Here is an 18,630-nt window from a genome sequence, read left to right as displayed (position 1 = left end):
GGAACTCAAAGGAATTCTTCACCCAAATTTGCGTTATTCTGCTCAGTGCACCAGAATAGAACCTTTCCCCATGTTTGTCCACCTTTTTTTTAATCTTGGCCTTGAAGTAGTCCTTAGATTATTGGAGGCTCAAAATCTTGAGAACCCCATTTCACTTTCCATTGCATATATTCTCATTTAGTCATTCTCTTGTTACTCTCCTGTCCATAATAAGTGACCAATTTGTTTTTTTATTTTGGTCCAAAATAAGTGTTCATTTATATAATCAAGAAAAAATTCAATTTATTTTTTCAGAATTACCCTGATGTACGTTTCCCTAAAAAGTCTTTTATTTCTCACATTAAATTATACTGCAATATTTAATTAAGGGTAGTTTAGTCATACTAGATATTTTTGTGTAGAATTTAGTATTTTCTTAATGGACGTGCCCAAAGCAAATTGGTCACTTATTGTGGTCCGGAGAGTAATTTTGTGTGAGTGGTCAAAGGTAAGTGCCATTGGATGACAAAAGTAGTAAGTCGATTTAATGAAACAAGCTACTACTATTATACTCTTTTAATAATGCCCAATTGTCCCAGCTAACCTTGTAACAACTTGTTCTAAATTCACAGCCAAAGCAACAAACAACTTTTAACTAGAGTCCCTAGCTTAACATATACTACTATATATCTATAGAACCCTTTGCTACCATAGAAATATAGAATCAAGATGTTCTACAATTCGTCTAATTTTTGGACTTTGCCATAAACCTAAGCTTAAATCATTACCAATATTGCCATGTGCCATAAGCTTTGATATCCTCACCACCACGTTCAACTCACATGTATACTTGTAGCACACAGTAGTATTTTCCTTCTTAACTTCCTCCTCATACCCCGCCCTTTATGCTTATGGAGTAAGTCATGATAAATATTGCTACTCTACGTTTCTGACATAAAAAGATTTTTAATTATACTTACTTTAATTACAAAAATTAACGCATTAATTATAAGCCATGCACTTGTGTCTACTTCCTTAAGACCCTCTCTCAATAAGTACCTCCCAACTTCTTCCCTACTCTCCATTGGCGCCTAAAACCCTAATCACATTTCTCCATTTCCTTCTCAAATCCCCCTCTCTCTTTTTTCTTCTCTCTGTTCACACAGATATAACACTTCAGTCTAGAGCAGTGACAGTGAGAAAAAATGGCTATAATTTGGACGCTTTGCATTGCTAGTCTTCTCTCTCTTTTGACGGCCGCCAACGCAAAGGTCCCCGGTGTTTACACCGGTGGACCCTGGCAGAGCGCCCACGCCACCTTCTACGGTGGCGAGGATGCCTCTGGCACCATGGGTACGTATCTATAATTATTTTTTAGGTAATCCGATTTACACGTTGTGCATAAAAAACTTATACTTGTACTATTTTTTCTTGAAGAATTAACCTAAATAGCCGTCAACCCAATTGTTTAAACTTAACATAGTCGATGGATGTATAATATATAAACAATTCAGGTATAAGATGTGTATAACTATATATAATCAGTGTATAATCCATATACATCGGCTTATAATACATAAAAAAAAATCAAGTATAATATGTGTAGAATTATGTATAATCCATATACATCAGCTAGAAGTTTGTTATACAAATAGCCAGTCAGATTCACTGTTTACTTTTTCTAGTCGGTACACATAGATTATGCATTGATTATATACAATCGTACACATATTATACATCAACTGGCTATTTTTATTTTAAGAGATTAAGTGTGCGGCTATTTGGGTTGATTTTTCAACGTAAATATTACTATAAATATGACTGGCTATTTGTGTAAAAATACTTTTTTCTTTCCGAAACAGGTGGTGCGTGTGGGTACGGGAATTTGTACAGCGCAGGATACGGAGTGAACAATGCAGCACTAAGCACTGCACTTTTCAACAATGGGCTGAGCTGTGGTGCTTGCTTTGAGATAAGGTGCACCGATCCGAAATGGTGCACCCCTGGGAACCCGTCCATATTTGTAACGGGTACAAACTTTTGTCCACCAAACTATGCTTTGCCAAATGACAACGGGGGGTGGTGCAACCCACCTCGTCCTCATTTCGATCTTGCCGAGCCTATGTTCCTCAAATTTGCTCAGTATCGTGCTGGCATTGTCCCCGTAACCTACCGTCGGTAAGTTGCACTGTCAAACTTACATCCTAAATATGTTGTAATATTTATTTGGGTATAATGCTTTAAAAACTTATTGTTTTAAGTATGTCCTTGTGGATACAATCAAACAAACACGTGTTATTAAGCGTACAATATGAATTTCAAGTTAAATAATTTTTAAATTTAGGAAGACGTCATTTTATTTAATAAGAAAATAGTATGTCTTTATCATGGGGATAAATTGTCCTATTTTCAAGAAATTTTCTTTTACGTAATGTAATCTGTTAAGGGTTTTCCTGTCTTTTAACTAACCATAGCTAACTGGATATTTTGGTGTTACACTGCTAGTTTTCCCTCTTACGGGTAATAGCTTTCCATTTTAGAGGAAATGACTACTTTAGCGTCGAGTTCTCTTACGTAGTGGGTTGGCTTAAGTTAGACTTAAGAGTTGGGACTTGGACTCGCTCACTGATTTTAAATTAAAATTATATCTGTAATTATAGTGTTTATATTAGTATTAACTATCACTGCAAAAGACTAAATAGAATAACAATAGTATTATTTAAACATTTTAAATTCACACCTCGTTATAGTTTTGTCTCCTATCCACATGCTACAGCTACATCTTGCAGGTAATTAAATTTGCCCAATTAATAGACGCGGTTTTAGTACGATAAATTTGATGCGCTTTTCTTGTATAAATTTATTCAATTAGTTGTAGTTAATTATAATATACGTATTTTATCTCACTTCACCATTTAAATATGAAAAATTAATATGATATGATGCATTCATCGAGCTCGAATAAAAAGAGTAGTCTGCTACACAAAGCATCCTGCATTCACGCATGTCCGAGGAAGGGCTCCACCCACAGGGTGTGATGTAGTGCTTCCACGGCTAGAATCCGTGACCTATAGGTCGCACGGAGACAACTTTACCATTGCTCTAAGTTGTCTCCAATGAGCTCGAATATATAATATATATTTTTTTGCTCTTAATGTTGCCTAAAAGTTGAGCATTTTGTAGTTAAAATTCTCCACTAACAATTTTCCTAATTATTTTGGTCAAATAACAGGGTTCCATGCAAAAAATCAGGAGGAATCAGATTCACAATCAATGGTTTTAATTACTTCAACATGGTAATAGTGACGAACGTGGCAGGTGCAGGTGACATTCAGAAAGTTTTCGTCAAAGGTACAAACACAAAATGGATGGCTATGAGTCGTAATTGGGGCCAAAACTGGCAATCCAATGCTCAGCTTGTTGGTCAAGCTCTCTCCTTTAAAGTCAAAGCCAGTGACCATCGCTATGTTACCACATACAACGTGGCACCATCTAATTGGCAGTTTGGTCAGACTTATGAGGCCAAAAATTTCCGAGTTTAACTTAAAATATTGATCCGAATACTATCATTTACAAAAAAGAAAAAAAAATTACTTTTCTTTAGTTTCATATACTAAGTATACCATTTTCCCCACCTCCAATTTTTCTCATTTTTAACGGGAGAAATTTTAGGTATAGGGGAAAGCAGTTTCGTTTTACATTTTAGTGATGATGTATAAGAAAGTTAAAGCCAGCCAAAAGGTGAAATGAGATATATAGATGCTGATGCGGCTGCAGAAAGATCAAAATTAGGACAAAATTGTAGCCCGCAGCTCTATTATATTTGCAATTACTACTAATAACTTCTGTGTAATGGAATTATATATTGTCTATGAATATCACAAATTGTCCCTTTAAGTATTTTGCAAGCTCATATTCCTTCTGCGTTATGTCATATGTTTGGTACATTTGTAAATACTAATCATTTTAAGTACCCTTAGCTTGGTCCGGTTCTTCCCCAAACTCCGCGCATAGTAGAATTTGGGATCAGGCGGCCCTTAATCATTTTAAGTACCAACAATTCTTCCATCCAAAAAGTGCTAAATTCTGTTGGAATTTTTTAGTATTGATTTAATATTTTCCTGTTATACCGTTTACTATAACCCTCCATCTCCTTTTCAAGGACCATGATACAAAATACAGGAGGAATTAAATAACAAGATCTTAAACAAGATATTAACATTGTATCTAAAGTTGTCTCCATATGAACTATAGGTCACGGGTTGGAGCCGTAGAATTAGCTATAGATATTTGCATCAAGGTAGGCTGCCCACATCACACCCACTGGGGTGCAGCCCTTCCCCGGATCCTACGTAAATGCGGGATGCTTCTTGCACCGGCTGCCTTTTTTACTAACATTGTAGCTAAGCTTCGAATAAACTAAATACCTAGAATCAAGGTTCCCTGCTGATTAACATACACTAAACAAATAAGAGTAACCGAATCCGGGAATTTACAGCAAATATTGTGCTTCCAAGGAAAAACAAACACTCTGCTTGCAATTCCTCCTACAGCTAGCCCCTCATAAATCTATAGTTCAACCATTATCCAAAAAAAGAGTAAAGACAAGCTGTACATATTAGTGGAAGACATTTTCCTAGTTATATGCCAGAAGTTCTTGAACTAAAGAATGCTAGTAATTAGCATACCAAGAACTTCCTTTCCTCCTTTTATGTGGAAAGAAGTGAAGGTGTAGGTCTTGGATACTTTGCCTTTCCCGGGGTCTCTTCCGCGCCGCTTCTGCAGGATTTCTTGAGTGCAAAACTTGATTGGCTCTGCTGACTTACCTGTCGACCTTTTTTATCATTTTTCGCTACATCTTTGGACTCCTGAAGCTGTTCTAGAGCTGTTACTACTTCATCCATTGTTGGCCTCGACTTTGGGTCCATTGACAGGCATTGAACAGCGAGGTTAGCAACCTTTATGGCACGATTGAGTAAATATTGTCCTTCAAGACGGCTGTCTAGAACACGGAAAACTCTACGTTTGTTGGTCAAATAAGGTTTTGCCCACTCGACAAGATTATGTTCCCCTGTGGGTCGATTCTTGTCTATTGCTTTCTTACCGGATAGAATTTCTAACAGAACTACCCCAAAGCTGTATACATCACTCTTTGCAGTAAGATGACCTTCCAAACAAAGAGAAAATTAATCAGCTCAGAATGTGGTCGAGTTATGAAAAGTACCAATCTGTGACTGCTTATGAAGATGGAAACAACGTTGTCCAAGATTGTATTTTTTCAAACATGAACGTTTTTATACACATTTATTAGGTGAAAGAAAATGTAAGTGCAGTTCATTCAATTCAAACTAAATTAAATTTATTAAGAGAAACTGTTCATCCGTTATAATATTCTCGTCAATTTCAAATGAACTCCGAATCCAGATACAGTAAACAGGACGAAATGAGTAGACACGAATGTAGAAGATCATCCACAGTAGAAACTGAGCTGCGTAAAAGGAACTAAATAGTACCATAATTAATGAACTTGGAAAGCATGGAGACAAACCTGTAGATAGATACTCTGGAGCAGCATATCCATAAGTTCCCATAACCCTAGTAGACACATGGCTCTGATCACCAGTCGGACCATCTCTGGCCAACCCAAAATCAGAAAGCTTGGCATTGTAGTCCTGTCGATGTAAAACGGAAAATTGAGTGCAACAAAAACAAAATCAAAAAACATGAGGCTTCAACAACACATGCTTTAAGAGGACAGACAGTCTAAAGATGTGACATTTTGAAATGATATTCATATACCGAGTCGAGCAAAATATTAGAAGTCTTGAAGTCTCTATAGATAACTTTTGTTTCAGCATTATGAAGAAATGCAAGGCCCCTTGCAGCGCCTAGCGCAACTTTCATACGAAGGCTCCAAGAAAGTGGTTGATAGTATGAACCTCCTGAGTCAAATAAAATTCCAGAAGCTTGTTCAGGTGAACGTTAAATAATTACACAGGTGGAAGTATATAAAATTAAACAGATGCAGAACTCACTCCTAAATAGATGATTCTCCATGCTACCCTTAGGCATGAACTCGTAGACCAAGAGCCTGTGATCCTCCTCTAAGCAATAACCGATCAATTTAACAAGATTTGGATGATGTAGTTGCCCTAGATAATTTATCTCAGCCTGCAAATTTGAAAGGTTCAGAACATAAAGTACCTTGCTTTTAATAACTGCAGTCATTTGTAGCAAATGATAAATTAGAACTGCCAACATGATCCAAATCAAGTCATCCTATTCATCAAGATTTTATTGATCAGATTTTTTCCCCCCTAATCTGTATATGGGGTTACATTTCGAAGTCCAGAAACAAATATCTTTACAGAATAAACCTTGCAAGATAGGAAATGTGCACAACAAACTTCCCAAGAGATACGAAATGTTTTTTTGAAAACATTATTCCATATGCTGAGCAACTCGAAGTAGAAGAATCGACTCACCAGCCATTCCCTGTGGCCCTGCCACCCTTCTTGGTTTAACTTTTTGACAGCTATCACAATCCCAGTGCCAGGCTTTGATGCTGCAAGAGTATGCTCATCGACCCACCCTTTGAATACTGAACCGAAACCTCCTTCTCCTACTACACTATCAGGACGGAAGTTTCTAGTAGCTGCACGAAGTTCACTGAAAGTGTAGCTCCTCAAGTTGGAAGATTGCAAGATCTCACCCTCGCTACGAGGAGTTGGTGGTATGGAAGCTGATGAGCGCTTGCTATTCGAATTACTAGTCTCGGTACCATTTCCACTGGCATTTCTTGAATCTAACCCTAAAAACCGACATTTATATTGCAATAAGACAGAAGAAAACAATTACTACTACTAATCTTCACAGCCGAAACAAAGCTCCATTATAAAACAAAAATAGAAGCCTTTCCAAAAGTACTATTGCTGATCTTTGAAACACAACCAAATGTAACCTTCTTTGCAATTTGCAAATAAATGATACTCATACCAGAGGCAGAGCCAGAATTTTAACATTATGGGTTCCGGATTTTAGAACGAATTCTTTAAATACCAATAATTGGGGTCTAAACTAATACTTGAAAAATTTTAGTGATTTTTTTAGCACAAATACACTGTTTGAGAAAAAGCTATTGGGTTCGGCCGAAAACCATAGTCGGACTTCTAGCTCCGCCCCCGGCTGAGGCAATACATTAGTCACCCATAAAACCCGACAATAACAAGAAACAAGTTGTGCTTCTGGATGCATTTCCTCCATTTCTTCTCCTCCTCCTCTTCACCTCTCCCCCCCCCCCCCCAAACAAATTTTTTGTTTAGTAACAAGTATCCTTTTTCTTTCTCTTAGTCTTTCTTTCCTTTTTCCCTTTTAGAATTCTTTGATTTTTGAAACAAGCAAAGACTTTAACTCGCCTAATCACTCATTCTCTTTGCATCTGTAGGATAAATTGGTAACAGTACTAGAGCTTTACAAATTATCAACAAAAAAAGAGAGAATAAAATGGAGATCAGAAACAACTTGCCAATGCCAAAAGAGTACTTAAAATGAAGCCAAGAAAGCAAAGAACTTTCAAGTATAAATTACATACAAAAAGATAGTGAACTTATACCAGAAGAAGCAGTATAAAATGTGGTCTCAGTCTTGATTTGGTAGCTCAGACAAATCCCCATTAGAGCAAGAACACCACAAAGATGCAACTTTTAGCTCCACTAGCTACAAGACAAATAGCAAAAACTCAAGTTTTCATCATTATATGCACACAGATAACTCCAGTTTGCTACTTCAATACAAACCCCACAAGGCCCGTGAAGCCAGATCTAATGTGAAACCAAGAATCTTCCTCTTTCTGTACATCAAAATATGACAACAACAAATTTGGAGATAAAAAAATGAAACTTTCAACTGAACTGAGCTGTAATTGTTTCACCCCACTTGGCTATATGAAAAGAAATTATGACAAGAAAGTTAGAAATAAAAGGACATGAGGGCAAAATGGGGTTTTATTGCTTTCTTGATTTTCTATGGTACTTATGAAATGAAGTTTTTTTTTGTACCTTTTATGTGAAGAAACAGAGCCATAGTCATAGATAGTTGACTTGCTTTTTAGCTTCTTTGTCTTTGCTAGTAGTAGGTAGCAGTTCAGAGTATCAAGAACAAGCAACCAAATAAAGACACTGAAAAATTAAACATTGGATTTTACTAGTTGATCAGTTAATAGTCAGAGCAGAAGATTGTTAAAAGCCGAACTTAGTTTCAACCTTATATGGTGTTTGCTTAGCTGTTGGATTTTGTCTGATATTTTGGTCTGTCTTGGGTTGCTAGATTCTCGGTCAGCAGTCATATTTAGGATTGATTATTTGGCTTTAGCTTTATTACTCCCCCGTGAACCTGCACAGAGTCTAAGAAAAAATGAAAATTTTTTAAATTTGTGATCCAAAACAAGTAAAAAAAATATGTAGAGTATAAATTTGTGGTTATAAAAGCTTCTTATTAATGGTAAAATTGTAACTTTAAGTTAAATTGTGACCAAATTTAGAAAGGAATTATTTTTTTTGAAGCGGACCAAAATAAAGGATTAGTATTTTACTTTAACAAAAATATGACATGCTTGCCTCCGCAGTCCACAGTTTCTATAAACAAATGTTCCCTTTTATGTTTGGTCTTCATTAAGTTATTATCAAAGCACTTGATATCTACATTTTTAAGGTTACTAGGTTCGGATATGTACTGTATTTGAAGTATTTCTAGTATATATATTTATTTTATATACTTCAAATGGCAAATAGTTAATTGATGATAAGATCATGGCAAAGAATTATTTCTCACAGTTATGTCATTAAGACATTCAGGCTGTTTGATTTATCGAAAACAGTCTATTTATCCTTTTGCGTACACACTACTCTTTTTAGACCCAAGACCAGCTGGGGGGTAAGGCTGGTCAAGCCATTGCCTTAGGCCCCAAATTCTAGAGGGCCCCAAAATATTATAGGGATATATTATAAATATTATGCAATTATTTTTGAGAGGCCAAAATTTTTTTTTATTTGGTTAAGAATGATAGATGAGTGAGTAAACACTGGTAAAGTTTCGTCTTGTTAGTTATACTATATTTATGTTCCTCTTCATTTCTAATTTTTCCTCCTTTCTTTTATGTTTTTGAGATTTCACTTTTTCTATTTCAGCTCAGTTTCTTTGATTTAGCTACTTACTCAGTTTGATTGATCCATTGATTAGAATGGAAGCTCTTTTGTATCTCAATATTGCATGAATTTTGTGGAATAAGTTTTAAGAGGCCTCGTAATATAGTTTGGCTTTAGGCCATTAACTTCGTTAAGCCGCTCCTGTTCAGATTCCACTTGTGAAATTATATTGGGTATGTTGTTATTGTAGACATGTTTGGTTCATATGGAGGAGTAGCTATATGAGAATTATAATGCAAAGATATATACGTAGTGAATAATAACAAAGAAATAGTTATGAGAATATATAAATTATATATGTGCAGTGAATAATAATGCAATAAAATTATGTAAAAGTTATTTACTTTAAGGATATTTTAGTCTTTAAATACTTTTATTATTATAGTATATATATATATTTATCTCATATTTTGTCTTGCATAAAATATACTTCTCACAATTTAACATGGGTATTATTTATTACCACCAATCAAATATTACTATATTAATTACGAAAAAATTAATTTTGCATATATGAGCAAAATAGTACAGAGAATCTATTTTCCTAATATCTCCAACCATATTTTATACGAAATTTGATGCTGAAATTGTGTTTTCTTAATTCGTCCAACCAAACGACCCATTACTTTAAAGATAAAAGTAGACCAACTTAAGCGTCTAGTATCCTATTAAATAGATGGCACATGAAGCAAAATAGTGACATGTCTTTGACAACTAGACAAACTACGTAAGCCGTAATGATACAGTAATGTGTTTCATATCCAAGGAAAAATAGAACACAAATCTGTAATATAATATCTAGGAAAACAGCTACTAATATTTGAACGACAAAAGAGCAATAATAGTAGTCCTTTCTTAAAAAACACCTCGTAAATTGTCACGTCACTGGACTATGCTTTTCCCTCTCAAAAGTCAAAAGTGAAATTTGTTTTTGAAAAGGTGAACTTTCCCTTCCCTGTTTATCAGTTGCAAAAAGATAAACAGATGAAAAAAAAGTGGAAATTTTCTTTTATACGATAATACACTTCAAAAGACGCATACTCTTCTATATATGAACAACTGTATGATCTCTAAATAGTGACGGATTATGTGGAGGGAAATAATTCACATAAATTCATACTTTTCTCTCTAATCATGTATAGTTCTATTATTTAGGGTAACATTTTCGTAATTTCTTTATCAATATTTCTCTTTTTTATTTCTCTCAAATATATTTTTTTATTGTTACCTGGATTGGGCTACTTCGAGCGGTTAGCTTAGTTGATGATGTGCTAATTTTCATGTTTTTTCTTGATATTTTTTTCTAATTTCACTTAAGTTTGGTAGAATTTATTGTTAGAGCAGAGCGCAACAGAAATAAAGATCGTATATACCTCCGGCCATTGTTGCGAAATCGTCATCGAAATCGACTTTCTACTCCGGCGAGTATTCTCTGGTTAGTCTTCTAAGCACTCAAAGCCTCACTCTTTAGATGGTATGGAGATTAAAAGAAGATTTGTGCTTTAGGGACCCAACCAGAAATGTCTCTCTCTCTCACACACACACACACATGCACATACACACGCGCGCGCGCGCGCGCACACACACACACACATATATATATATATATACCCAGTAAAAATCTCACTAGTGGGTCTAGGGAGAGTAGAGTATACGCAGACCTTACCTCTACCCCAGAAGGATAGAGAGGCTATATTTGGGAGACCCTCGGCTCAAACAGAAGAGACAATAATATCATAAAAGAAACAAAAAAAAGGTTTGTAACAACAAAAGAAGCCAGAAAGATAATAACAGCATCGTAAGAGACAACAAATAAGTAAAAGGGCAATACCACAAAACTATGCAAACACAACAAAATAATGTGAACACAACATAGACCGCTAACAGACCTGGACAAAACTCTATCAAGCTACCCGGTACAAAGAGGGAAAAACTCTCGACTACCCTCTAGCCTACAACCCTAATGCTCGACCTCCATATGTTCCTACCAATAGCCATGTCCTCGAAAATCTAAAGTCGCGTCATGTCCTGCCTGATCACATCGCCCCAATACTTCTTAGGCCGCCCTCTACCTCTTCTCGTACCTGCCAAAGCCAACTGCTCACACTTCCTAAACGGGGTATCTATGGTTCTCCTCCGCACGTGCCGGAACCACCTAAGCTTCGCTTCCCGCATCTTGTCGTCCACGGTAGCAACGCCCACCCTCTTCCGAATATCTTCATTCTTTATCTTATCTAGTTTAGTATGCCCGCACATCTATCTCAACATCCTCATTTCGGCTAATTTCATCTTCTGGATATGTGAATTCTTCACTGGCCAAAACTCAACCCCATACAACATAGCCAGTCTAACCACTGCTCTATAAAACTTACCTTTGAGTGTCGGTAGCACCTTCTTGTCACACAAGACTCCAGACGCTAACCGCCATTTCATCCACCCACCCCAATACAATGCGTGTAATCCTCGTCGATTTCCCCATCTCCCTAGATGATTGACCCTAGGTACTTGAAACTTTCTCTCTTAGGGATGATTTGTGAGTCGAGCCTCACTACCATGTCCGCTTCCCCCGTCACGTTGCTGAACTTACACTCCAGATATTCCATCTTAGTCCTACTCAACTTGAAACCTTTGGACTCCAGGGCTTGGCTCGAAACCTCTTGTCTCTCATTAATGCCTCGTCACGTTGTTGAACTTACACTCCAGATATTCCGTCTTAGTCATACTCAACTTGAAACCTTTGGACTCCAGGGCCTAGCTCGAAACCTCCAGTCTTTCATTAACGCTGCCTTGCGCCTCATCAATCAAAGCTATATCATCAAACTCGGTCGGTCGTTTTGAGAGTTATAGCTCTGATATCCTATTAACTTCTCCCCCATATTTTTTCTACTATTGTGACTTGCGGGGAGGTTTCGTTTTGGTTTTTTGAGTGTTTTGAGACACTTAGTTCCTAAACGGAAGTTTAAGCCTTAGGATTTGGACCGTAGTTGGAACTGTATGAAGACGACTCCGTAATGGAGTTTCGTCGATTTCCTTAGCTTTGTTGGGTTATTTTGAGCTTAGGGGTGTGTCCGGATTGTGTTTGGAGGTCCATAGCTCATTTAGGATTGAAATGGTAAAAGTCGAATTTTTGGAGATTTTAATCGGTAGTGGAATTTTTGATATCGGGGTCGAAATCCGATTCTGGAAGTTGGAATAGGTCTGCAATGTTGAATATGACTTGTGTGCAAAATTTGAGGTCATTCGGACGTGGTTTAATAGGTTTCGGCATCAGTTGTAGAATTTTGAAGTTTCAAGTTCTTTAAGTTTGAGTTAGAGGGTGATTTGTGACTTTACCGATGTTTGATGTGATTTAAGGGCTCGACTAAGTTCGTATGGTGTTTTAGGATTGGTTGGTATGTTTGGTTGAGGTCTTGGGGGCCTCGGGTGAGTTTCGGGTGCTTGACGGATCAAAAAAATTGAAGTTGTGTTGTCGCTGAAGTGATCAGACTTCTGGTGTTTTCGCACCTGCGGTGGGAGACCGCAGGTGCAGGATCGCACGTGTGGAGTGAAGTGCGCAGATGCGGAGTTTGAAGGCTTGACCAGGGATCGCAGCTACGAGGGAAGTATCGCATCTGTGATGCCCACAGATGCGCCTAAGGAACCGAAGATGCGGTGAAGGACCGCAGATGCAGACAGGTATCCGCAGGCACGCTCACGCAGGTGCGGCCCCATTGCTGCAGATGCGGACCCAGCCTTCATAAGTGACTTTTGTACCTGTAATGCTTTTACCGCAGGTGCGGTTAAAGGCTCGCAGAAGCGAGTTCGCTGGGCAGAAAAGAGAGGATTTCGAGGGTTTTTGTCATTCTTCACCATTTGACTTTGAGAGCTCGGATTTAGGCGATAATTTGAAGGATTTTCAGAGGAAGTTATTGGGTAATAATTCCTAACTCATTTTTGGTTGTAGTCTATTAATCCATTGTTGTTTTTATCATTTAATTAGGGATTTGAGTTGGAAAATTAGGGAAATTTTGAGAAAGGTTTTAGGCCGAATTTTGGGGTTTTGATCAAGATGTTGGTTTTGGATTTGAGTAAATTTGGTATGGTTAGACTCGTGAGTGAATGAGTGTTCATATTTGGTAACTTTTATCCTATTCCGAGACATGGGCCCTGGGAGGCTTTTGGGCGATTTTTTCCAATTTCTTACGTTAGCTTTGATTTTATTAGCTAGATTAGTTTCTTGTAGTTATATTTATGTTATGTAATTGATTTTGGCTAGATTTGGGCCACTCAGAGCCGGATATTCATGGAAAAGGCATTATGACTGACTGATTGAGCATGGTTCGAGGTAAGTGGCTTATCTAACCTTGTGTGGGGGAACTCCTCTTAGGATTTGGTACTGTTTTGATATGTGAGCCATGTACGTGAGGTGACGAGTATGTACACGGGCTATTTGTTGTAAAACTCTATTTTTCACTAAGTAATAACTTGTTTCTCTTTATTTGAGCTACACTAGCATATGTAACTATCTTGTTTAGTTTAGAATAGCATGCCTACGTGTCTTAACTGCCTATCTGAACTCTGTGCAGCATGTTTAGTGAAATTCCTGCTTTCCTTGACTTGAACTTAGTTTCAATTGTAGGTTTTCTTGTTGTAACTATTATTTATGTTGGCTGAGCTACATATTTACTTTGAGACTACGGAACGGTATTCCGGGAGATCCCCCTATACTGCATAGTTACTCTGGGACTACGGAACGGTGTTTCGAGAGATCCCCCTGCACATTTACGTTTGGGACTACGAGACGGTATCTCAGGAGATCCCCTGTTGTTATCTATGTGTTCTGAGCTGTTGTCTTTATATGATTCCATTCTTGTTAGATTTTTTACTGCGATATTTCATTATGTCTTATTTTGTTATACTTATACCAGTAGGGCCCTGACCTTATCTCGTCACTACTCGATCAAGATTAGGCTTGGCACTTACTAGGTACTATTATGGTGTACTCATGCCCTTCCTTGCATATATATTTCATGCGCAGATCCAGGTACCGCTTATCAGCCGCATTATCAGTGAGGCGAGACAGTTATAGAGACTTCAAGGTATATTTACCGCGTCCGCAGACCTCTGAGTCCCTATCTACTCTTCCCCATGTCAAACACTTCTGTATTTCCTTTTGTTAGACTTTGAAATATATAAATACTATTTTCTTTCTGTAGTTTGTGACTTACAATATTTCGGATTTTGGGAGAGTTTATGTACATTTTGAGAGTGATTATTGTATATGCCGAGCGACATCTTAATTCCTTATTTAAATTTACCTGTTAGTTGTTAGATTTTATATTTTTATTCCTTTTCCGCAAATGTTAGTCTTACTTAGTCGTAGAGACTAGGTGCCGCCACGACGATTCACGAAAGGAGAACTTGGGTCGTGACAGCACCTCCCCTTGAATATGGTGTGTCAGGGCGTCCATTGCCAGGGAAAATAAAAACGGGCTAAGCGCAGATCCCTGGTGTAACTCCATAACCACTGGACAAGAACAATTTTGAAACAGCCACATAAATGGGTAGAAGTTTCTTCACAGCTTGGGCAGTTACATAAATTGAAGAAGGGAGTTTTAACTAGTCCAAATTAAATGGACCACCTTCTAAAACATTCAATGTAAAAGAATTTCCTATATTCTCTCACTTAGTCCATATACCAAATGCCCAAAATATATTTTAGAAAGAATCATAATACATTAATCATGGCGATACTTTTTCTATGAGTGAGTACTATCTTCCATATATCACGATGCATTATGCCTCTAAACTTTAGCCCATATTTCTAAATGAATAAATCTAATGTTTATTCTAGATCCATACTTTAGCAATATTTCTCAAAATAAAACTGAATGTGTACATAATAATAATATGAGAAATATTATACATAATAGAGTTTCTCAATGTTCGTTATTACAACGAAATTTACATAGTGGAACCAAGTCCCATTGTAACTACATGATCCTTAAATTTTATGGTGGTGTGCTTTTAGTTATAGGATCAGCGAACATCAATTTAGTGTTAATGTGCTCAATGACCACTTTTTTTTGTATCTCTAACATGTTCTCTTATGCCTCGGTTACCACTTTTATTATTCTTAGACATAAAGACAATAACTGAATTATCACAACTTATCATTAATGGCCCAGAGATCGAATCGACAATTCTAAGCCCAGAAATGAAACTTTTCAACCATACACTATGTGAAGTAGCCTCAAAACAAGAAACAAACTCAACCTCCATAATGGAAGTAGAAGTCAGAGACTGTTTGGAACTCCTCCAAGATATACAGTCAGACCTCTCTATAACATCATCCCTGTATAACGATACTTCACTATAAAATTCAAGCTTTACCAGAATCAATTTTAATGTTATGTTATAATATATGTTCTATATAATAATACTTCGCTATAATATCCAAAAATATTCAGAACAAATGAGCCTGTTATAGAGAAGTTTGACTGTAGCTCCACCGGCCAACATAAAAATATATCCTGATGTTGATTTATGTGAATCAACACAGCCAGCAAAGTCTGAATCGGAGTAGTCAATTACCTCCAAGTTATCTGATCGTTTGTACATAAGTAATCTTTTGTCCCTCGAAGGTATATTAAGACTTTCTTTGCAGCTCTCTGATGGTCAAGACATGGGTTACTCTGATATCTTCCCAACATTCCAACAACAAATACAATATCAGGTCTAGTACAAACCAAAGTATACATGAAACTTCCAACAACAAAAGCATAAGGAATGTTTTTCATTTGTTCCCTCTCAAGGTCGTTCTTCAAGCACTGGTTAAAATTGAACATGCCGCCCTTCACTATAGGAGCTACACTTGGTGAACAATCCTTCATCCGAAATCTCTCTAAAATGTTGTTGATATAGGTTTCTTGAGATAAACCTAAAATACCTCAATGTCTATCTCGATGAATATTAATGCCAATGACATAAGATGCATCACCATATATTTCATATCAAACTTTTGAGAGAGAAATTATTTCACCTCATATAACACCCCCTTATCATTGGCTGCAAGAAGAATATCATTCATATATAGAATTAGAAAATAAATTTTACTCTCACTGATCTTATGGTATATACATTGATCCATAATGTTCTCAACAAAGCCAAATGAAGAGATAACATCATGAAATTTTAAATACCATTGACGGGAGGCTTGTTTCAATCCATATAAGGATTTCTTTAGTTTGCACACCAAGTGCTCACCATTACTAGAACAAAATCCTTCAGGTTGTTTCATATAAACCTCTTATTCTAGATCACCATTGAGAAATGCATTTTTGGCTCCAATGTCAGATTCTTGTAGATACATAACATAGTCACTATAAATTGCTGGGTTTTTTTCTCTAGTAGATCTTCTTAATGTTGTATCAACATTTTTCTGAGGATCTTGTTGTTTAACTGGTTGTTAAATAGTTTTAGTAATTTCTTGAACAACCTGATCTACTGGAATATTCTCATAAGCTTGTGGAACCTCAATGACTGGGTGCTCAACACCTAATTGAACTTAAGGAGTGTTGTACATAATAATCAGCTCAACATCTAATTGAACTTGAGAAGTGTTGTACATAATAATCAGTCTTTCACTTAAAGTGGAAGGTTGATTATTTACATAGACCATATTCTGAAATTGATCACTCTCACTGATCAAGTCATTCTAAAAAAAATTGTGTTTCTTGATTCCACAATTATAGCTTTGTGAGATGGACAATAAAATTTGTATCATTTAGACCTTTCGGCATATCCAATGAAATACCCACTAATGGTCTTCAGATCCAGTTTCTTTTCTTGTGGTTTGTATACTCTAACTTCAGACAGGCATCCTCATATGTGTATATATATCGCAAACTCGATTTTCAACCTTTAATAACTCAAAAGATATCTTTTGAACATCCTTGGTTGGAACTCGATTTAATATATACATTGTTGTTTTAAGAGCTTCAATCCACAAGGACTTAGGTAGCTTAGAGCTACTCAAAATACTTCACACTATGTCCATTAAAGTTTGATTTATTCTTTCCGCTATACCATTTTGGTCCGGGGAACCAAGCATAGTATATTGGGGAACAATCCTATTTTCTTGAAGAAACTTAGCAAAGGGACTTTGTGCTTGTCCATCCTCAGTGTATCTACCATAATGCTTACTACCTCCATTAGATCTCACAATCTTAATTTGCTTTCCGCATTATTTCTTTACGTCGGTCATGAAAACTTTAAAGGCTTCTAATGCTTCGCTCTTATTATGAAGCATATAGAGATACATGTACCGTGAGTAATCATCTATAAAGGTGATAAAGTATTTCTGACCATATGTGTCCATGTCTTGACAATATATATCAGTATGTATGATTTCTAATATGGTTGAACTCTTCTTCGCACCTTTCTTTGACTTGTTGGTCTGCTTGCCTTTAATGCAGTCCACACAAGTATCAAAATCAGTAAAATCTAGAGCACTAAGTACTCCATCATTCACTAATATCTTAATTCTATCTATGGATATATGTCCTAATCTCGATGCCACAAAGTAAAAGAATCTTCATTCATAACACATCGTTTAGTACCAACTTGATTATGCATAAGATTATGAGTGATATCATTTTGTAAATTAAGAGAGAAAAGACCATAAGACAATGTACCATTAGCGACAACTTTAGATTTATAAAGTAGATTGATATAATTTTCTGCAAATTTGAAGGAATAACCAAAAGGGTACAAGTCTCGAAACTGAAATTAAATTTCTAGAAAAACTAGGAACATAATAAGGTCTTTTTTAATTTCAAAATGAAACCACAACTAAGAACTAAAACACATGTCCCAATGGCCTCCACATGCGACAACATCTTGTTTCCAAAATAGATACTTCGCTCATCTCCCATTGACTTCTGCAGGTTTCTTAATCCCTGCAACGAATTTGTAATATGAATTGTAGAACCAGAATCAATCCACCATGTGTTATGATTAACATCAGTCATATTAGCTTCATAAGTTACAAAAGAGATTGAATTACCTTTCTTCTCAAGCCATTTCTGAAACTTGGCACAATCCTTCTTCATGTGGCCTTTCTTTATATAGAAGAAACACAAGGGTTCTTTCTTGATGTCATTTTCAAGGGATATCTTTCCTTTTCCCTTCTTTTTGGTCTGGTGTGTCCTCTTTCCTTGAGTAGCCATGAATGCACTTTCTCCTGTTTCCATCACCAATCGGACCTCCTCTTGAAAACATATGGTCAGAAGCTCATTAATAGACTATTTATACTTATGCGTGTTATAAGATATCTTAAAGGGAGCATACTGTTGTAGAAGAGAGTTCAATATATAATGCACAAGAAAAGTTTCAAACATTTCAATCTCAAGAGTTTTTAATTGAGTCGTTAAGTCTCGCATTTTCATGATGTGCTCACGCACACCTC

The 18,630-nt window shown here is 36.5% G+C and overlaps 2 protein-coding genes across 4 annotated transcripts; one reads left to right on the top strand and one right to left on the bottom strand.

Annotated features, from left to right (window-relative positions):
* The first annotated feature begins 1,047 nt into the window (after positions 1 to 1,047).
* LOC107787918 (expansin-A3-like) lies at positions 1,048 to 3,659 on the top strand. The gene is made up of 3 exons (XM_016609534.2): positions 1,048 to 1,332; positions 1,842 to 2,157; positions 3,212 to 3,659. The coding sequence occupies exons 1-3, from the start codon at positions 1,185 to 1,187 to the stop codon at positions 3,519 to 3,521; spliced, it is 774 nt and encodes a 257-aa protein (XP_016465020.1). The 5' UTR covers positions 1,048 to 1,184; the 3' UTR covers positions 3,522 to 3,659.
* Positions 3,660 to 4,403: 744 nt separating this feature from the next.
* LOC107787920 (receptor-like cytoplasmic kinase 176) lies at positions 4,404 to 8,218 on the bottom strand. Of its 3 annotated transcripts, none has more exons than XM_016609537.2 (7): positions 8,037 to 8,218; positions 7,592 to 7,695; positions 6,465 to 6,790; positions 6,015 to 6,150; positions 5,779 to 5,921; positions 5,528 to 5,651; positions 4,404 to 5,146 (listed from the first exon to the last, which is right to left on the bottom strand). In XM_016609537.2, the coding sequence occupies exons 2-7, from the start codon at positions 7,650 to 7,652 to the stop codon at positions 4,689 to 4,691; spliced, it is 1,248 nt and encodes a 415-aa protein (XP_016465023.1). In that variant the 5' UTR covers positions 7,653 to 7,695; positions 8,037 to 8,218; the 3' UTR covers positions 4,404 to 4,688. The 3 variants fall into 3 exon arrangements, with proteins under 3 accessions (XP_016465023.1, XP_016465024.1, XP_016465022.1); XM_016609538.2 differs by lacking the exon at positions 8,037 to 8,218 and adding an exon at positions 7,776 to 7,915; XM_016609536.2 differs by lacking the exon at positions 8,037 to 8,218 and having other exon boundaries at positions 7,592 to 7,923.
* Positions 8,219 to 18,630: the final 10,412 nt, after the last annotated feature.

Source organism: Nicotiana tabacum, chromosome 5 (genome assembly GCF_000715075.1).
Source record: "Nicotiana tabacum cultivar K326 chromosome 5, ASM71507v2, whole genome shotgun sequence".
In the NCBI taxonomy this organism is placed as follows: domain Eukaryota; kingdom Viridiplantae; phylum Streptophyta; class Magnoliopsida; order Solanales; family Solanaceae; genus Nicotiana; species Nicotiana tabacum.
Note: the sequence above shows the minus strand (reverse complement) of the source record. Positions and strands in the feature narration are given on the sequence as shown.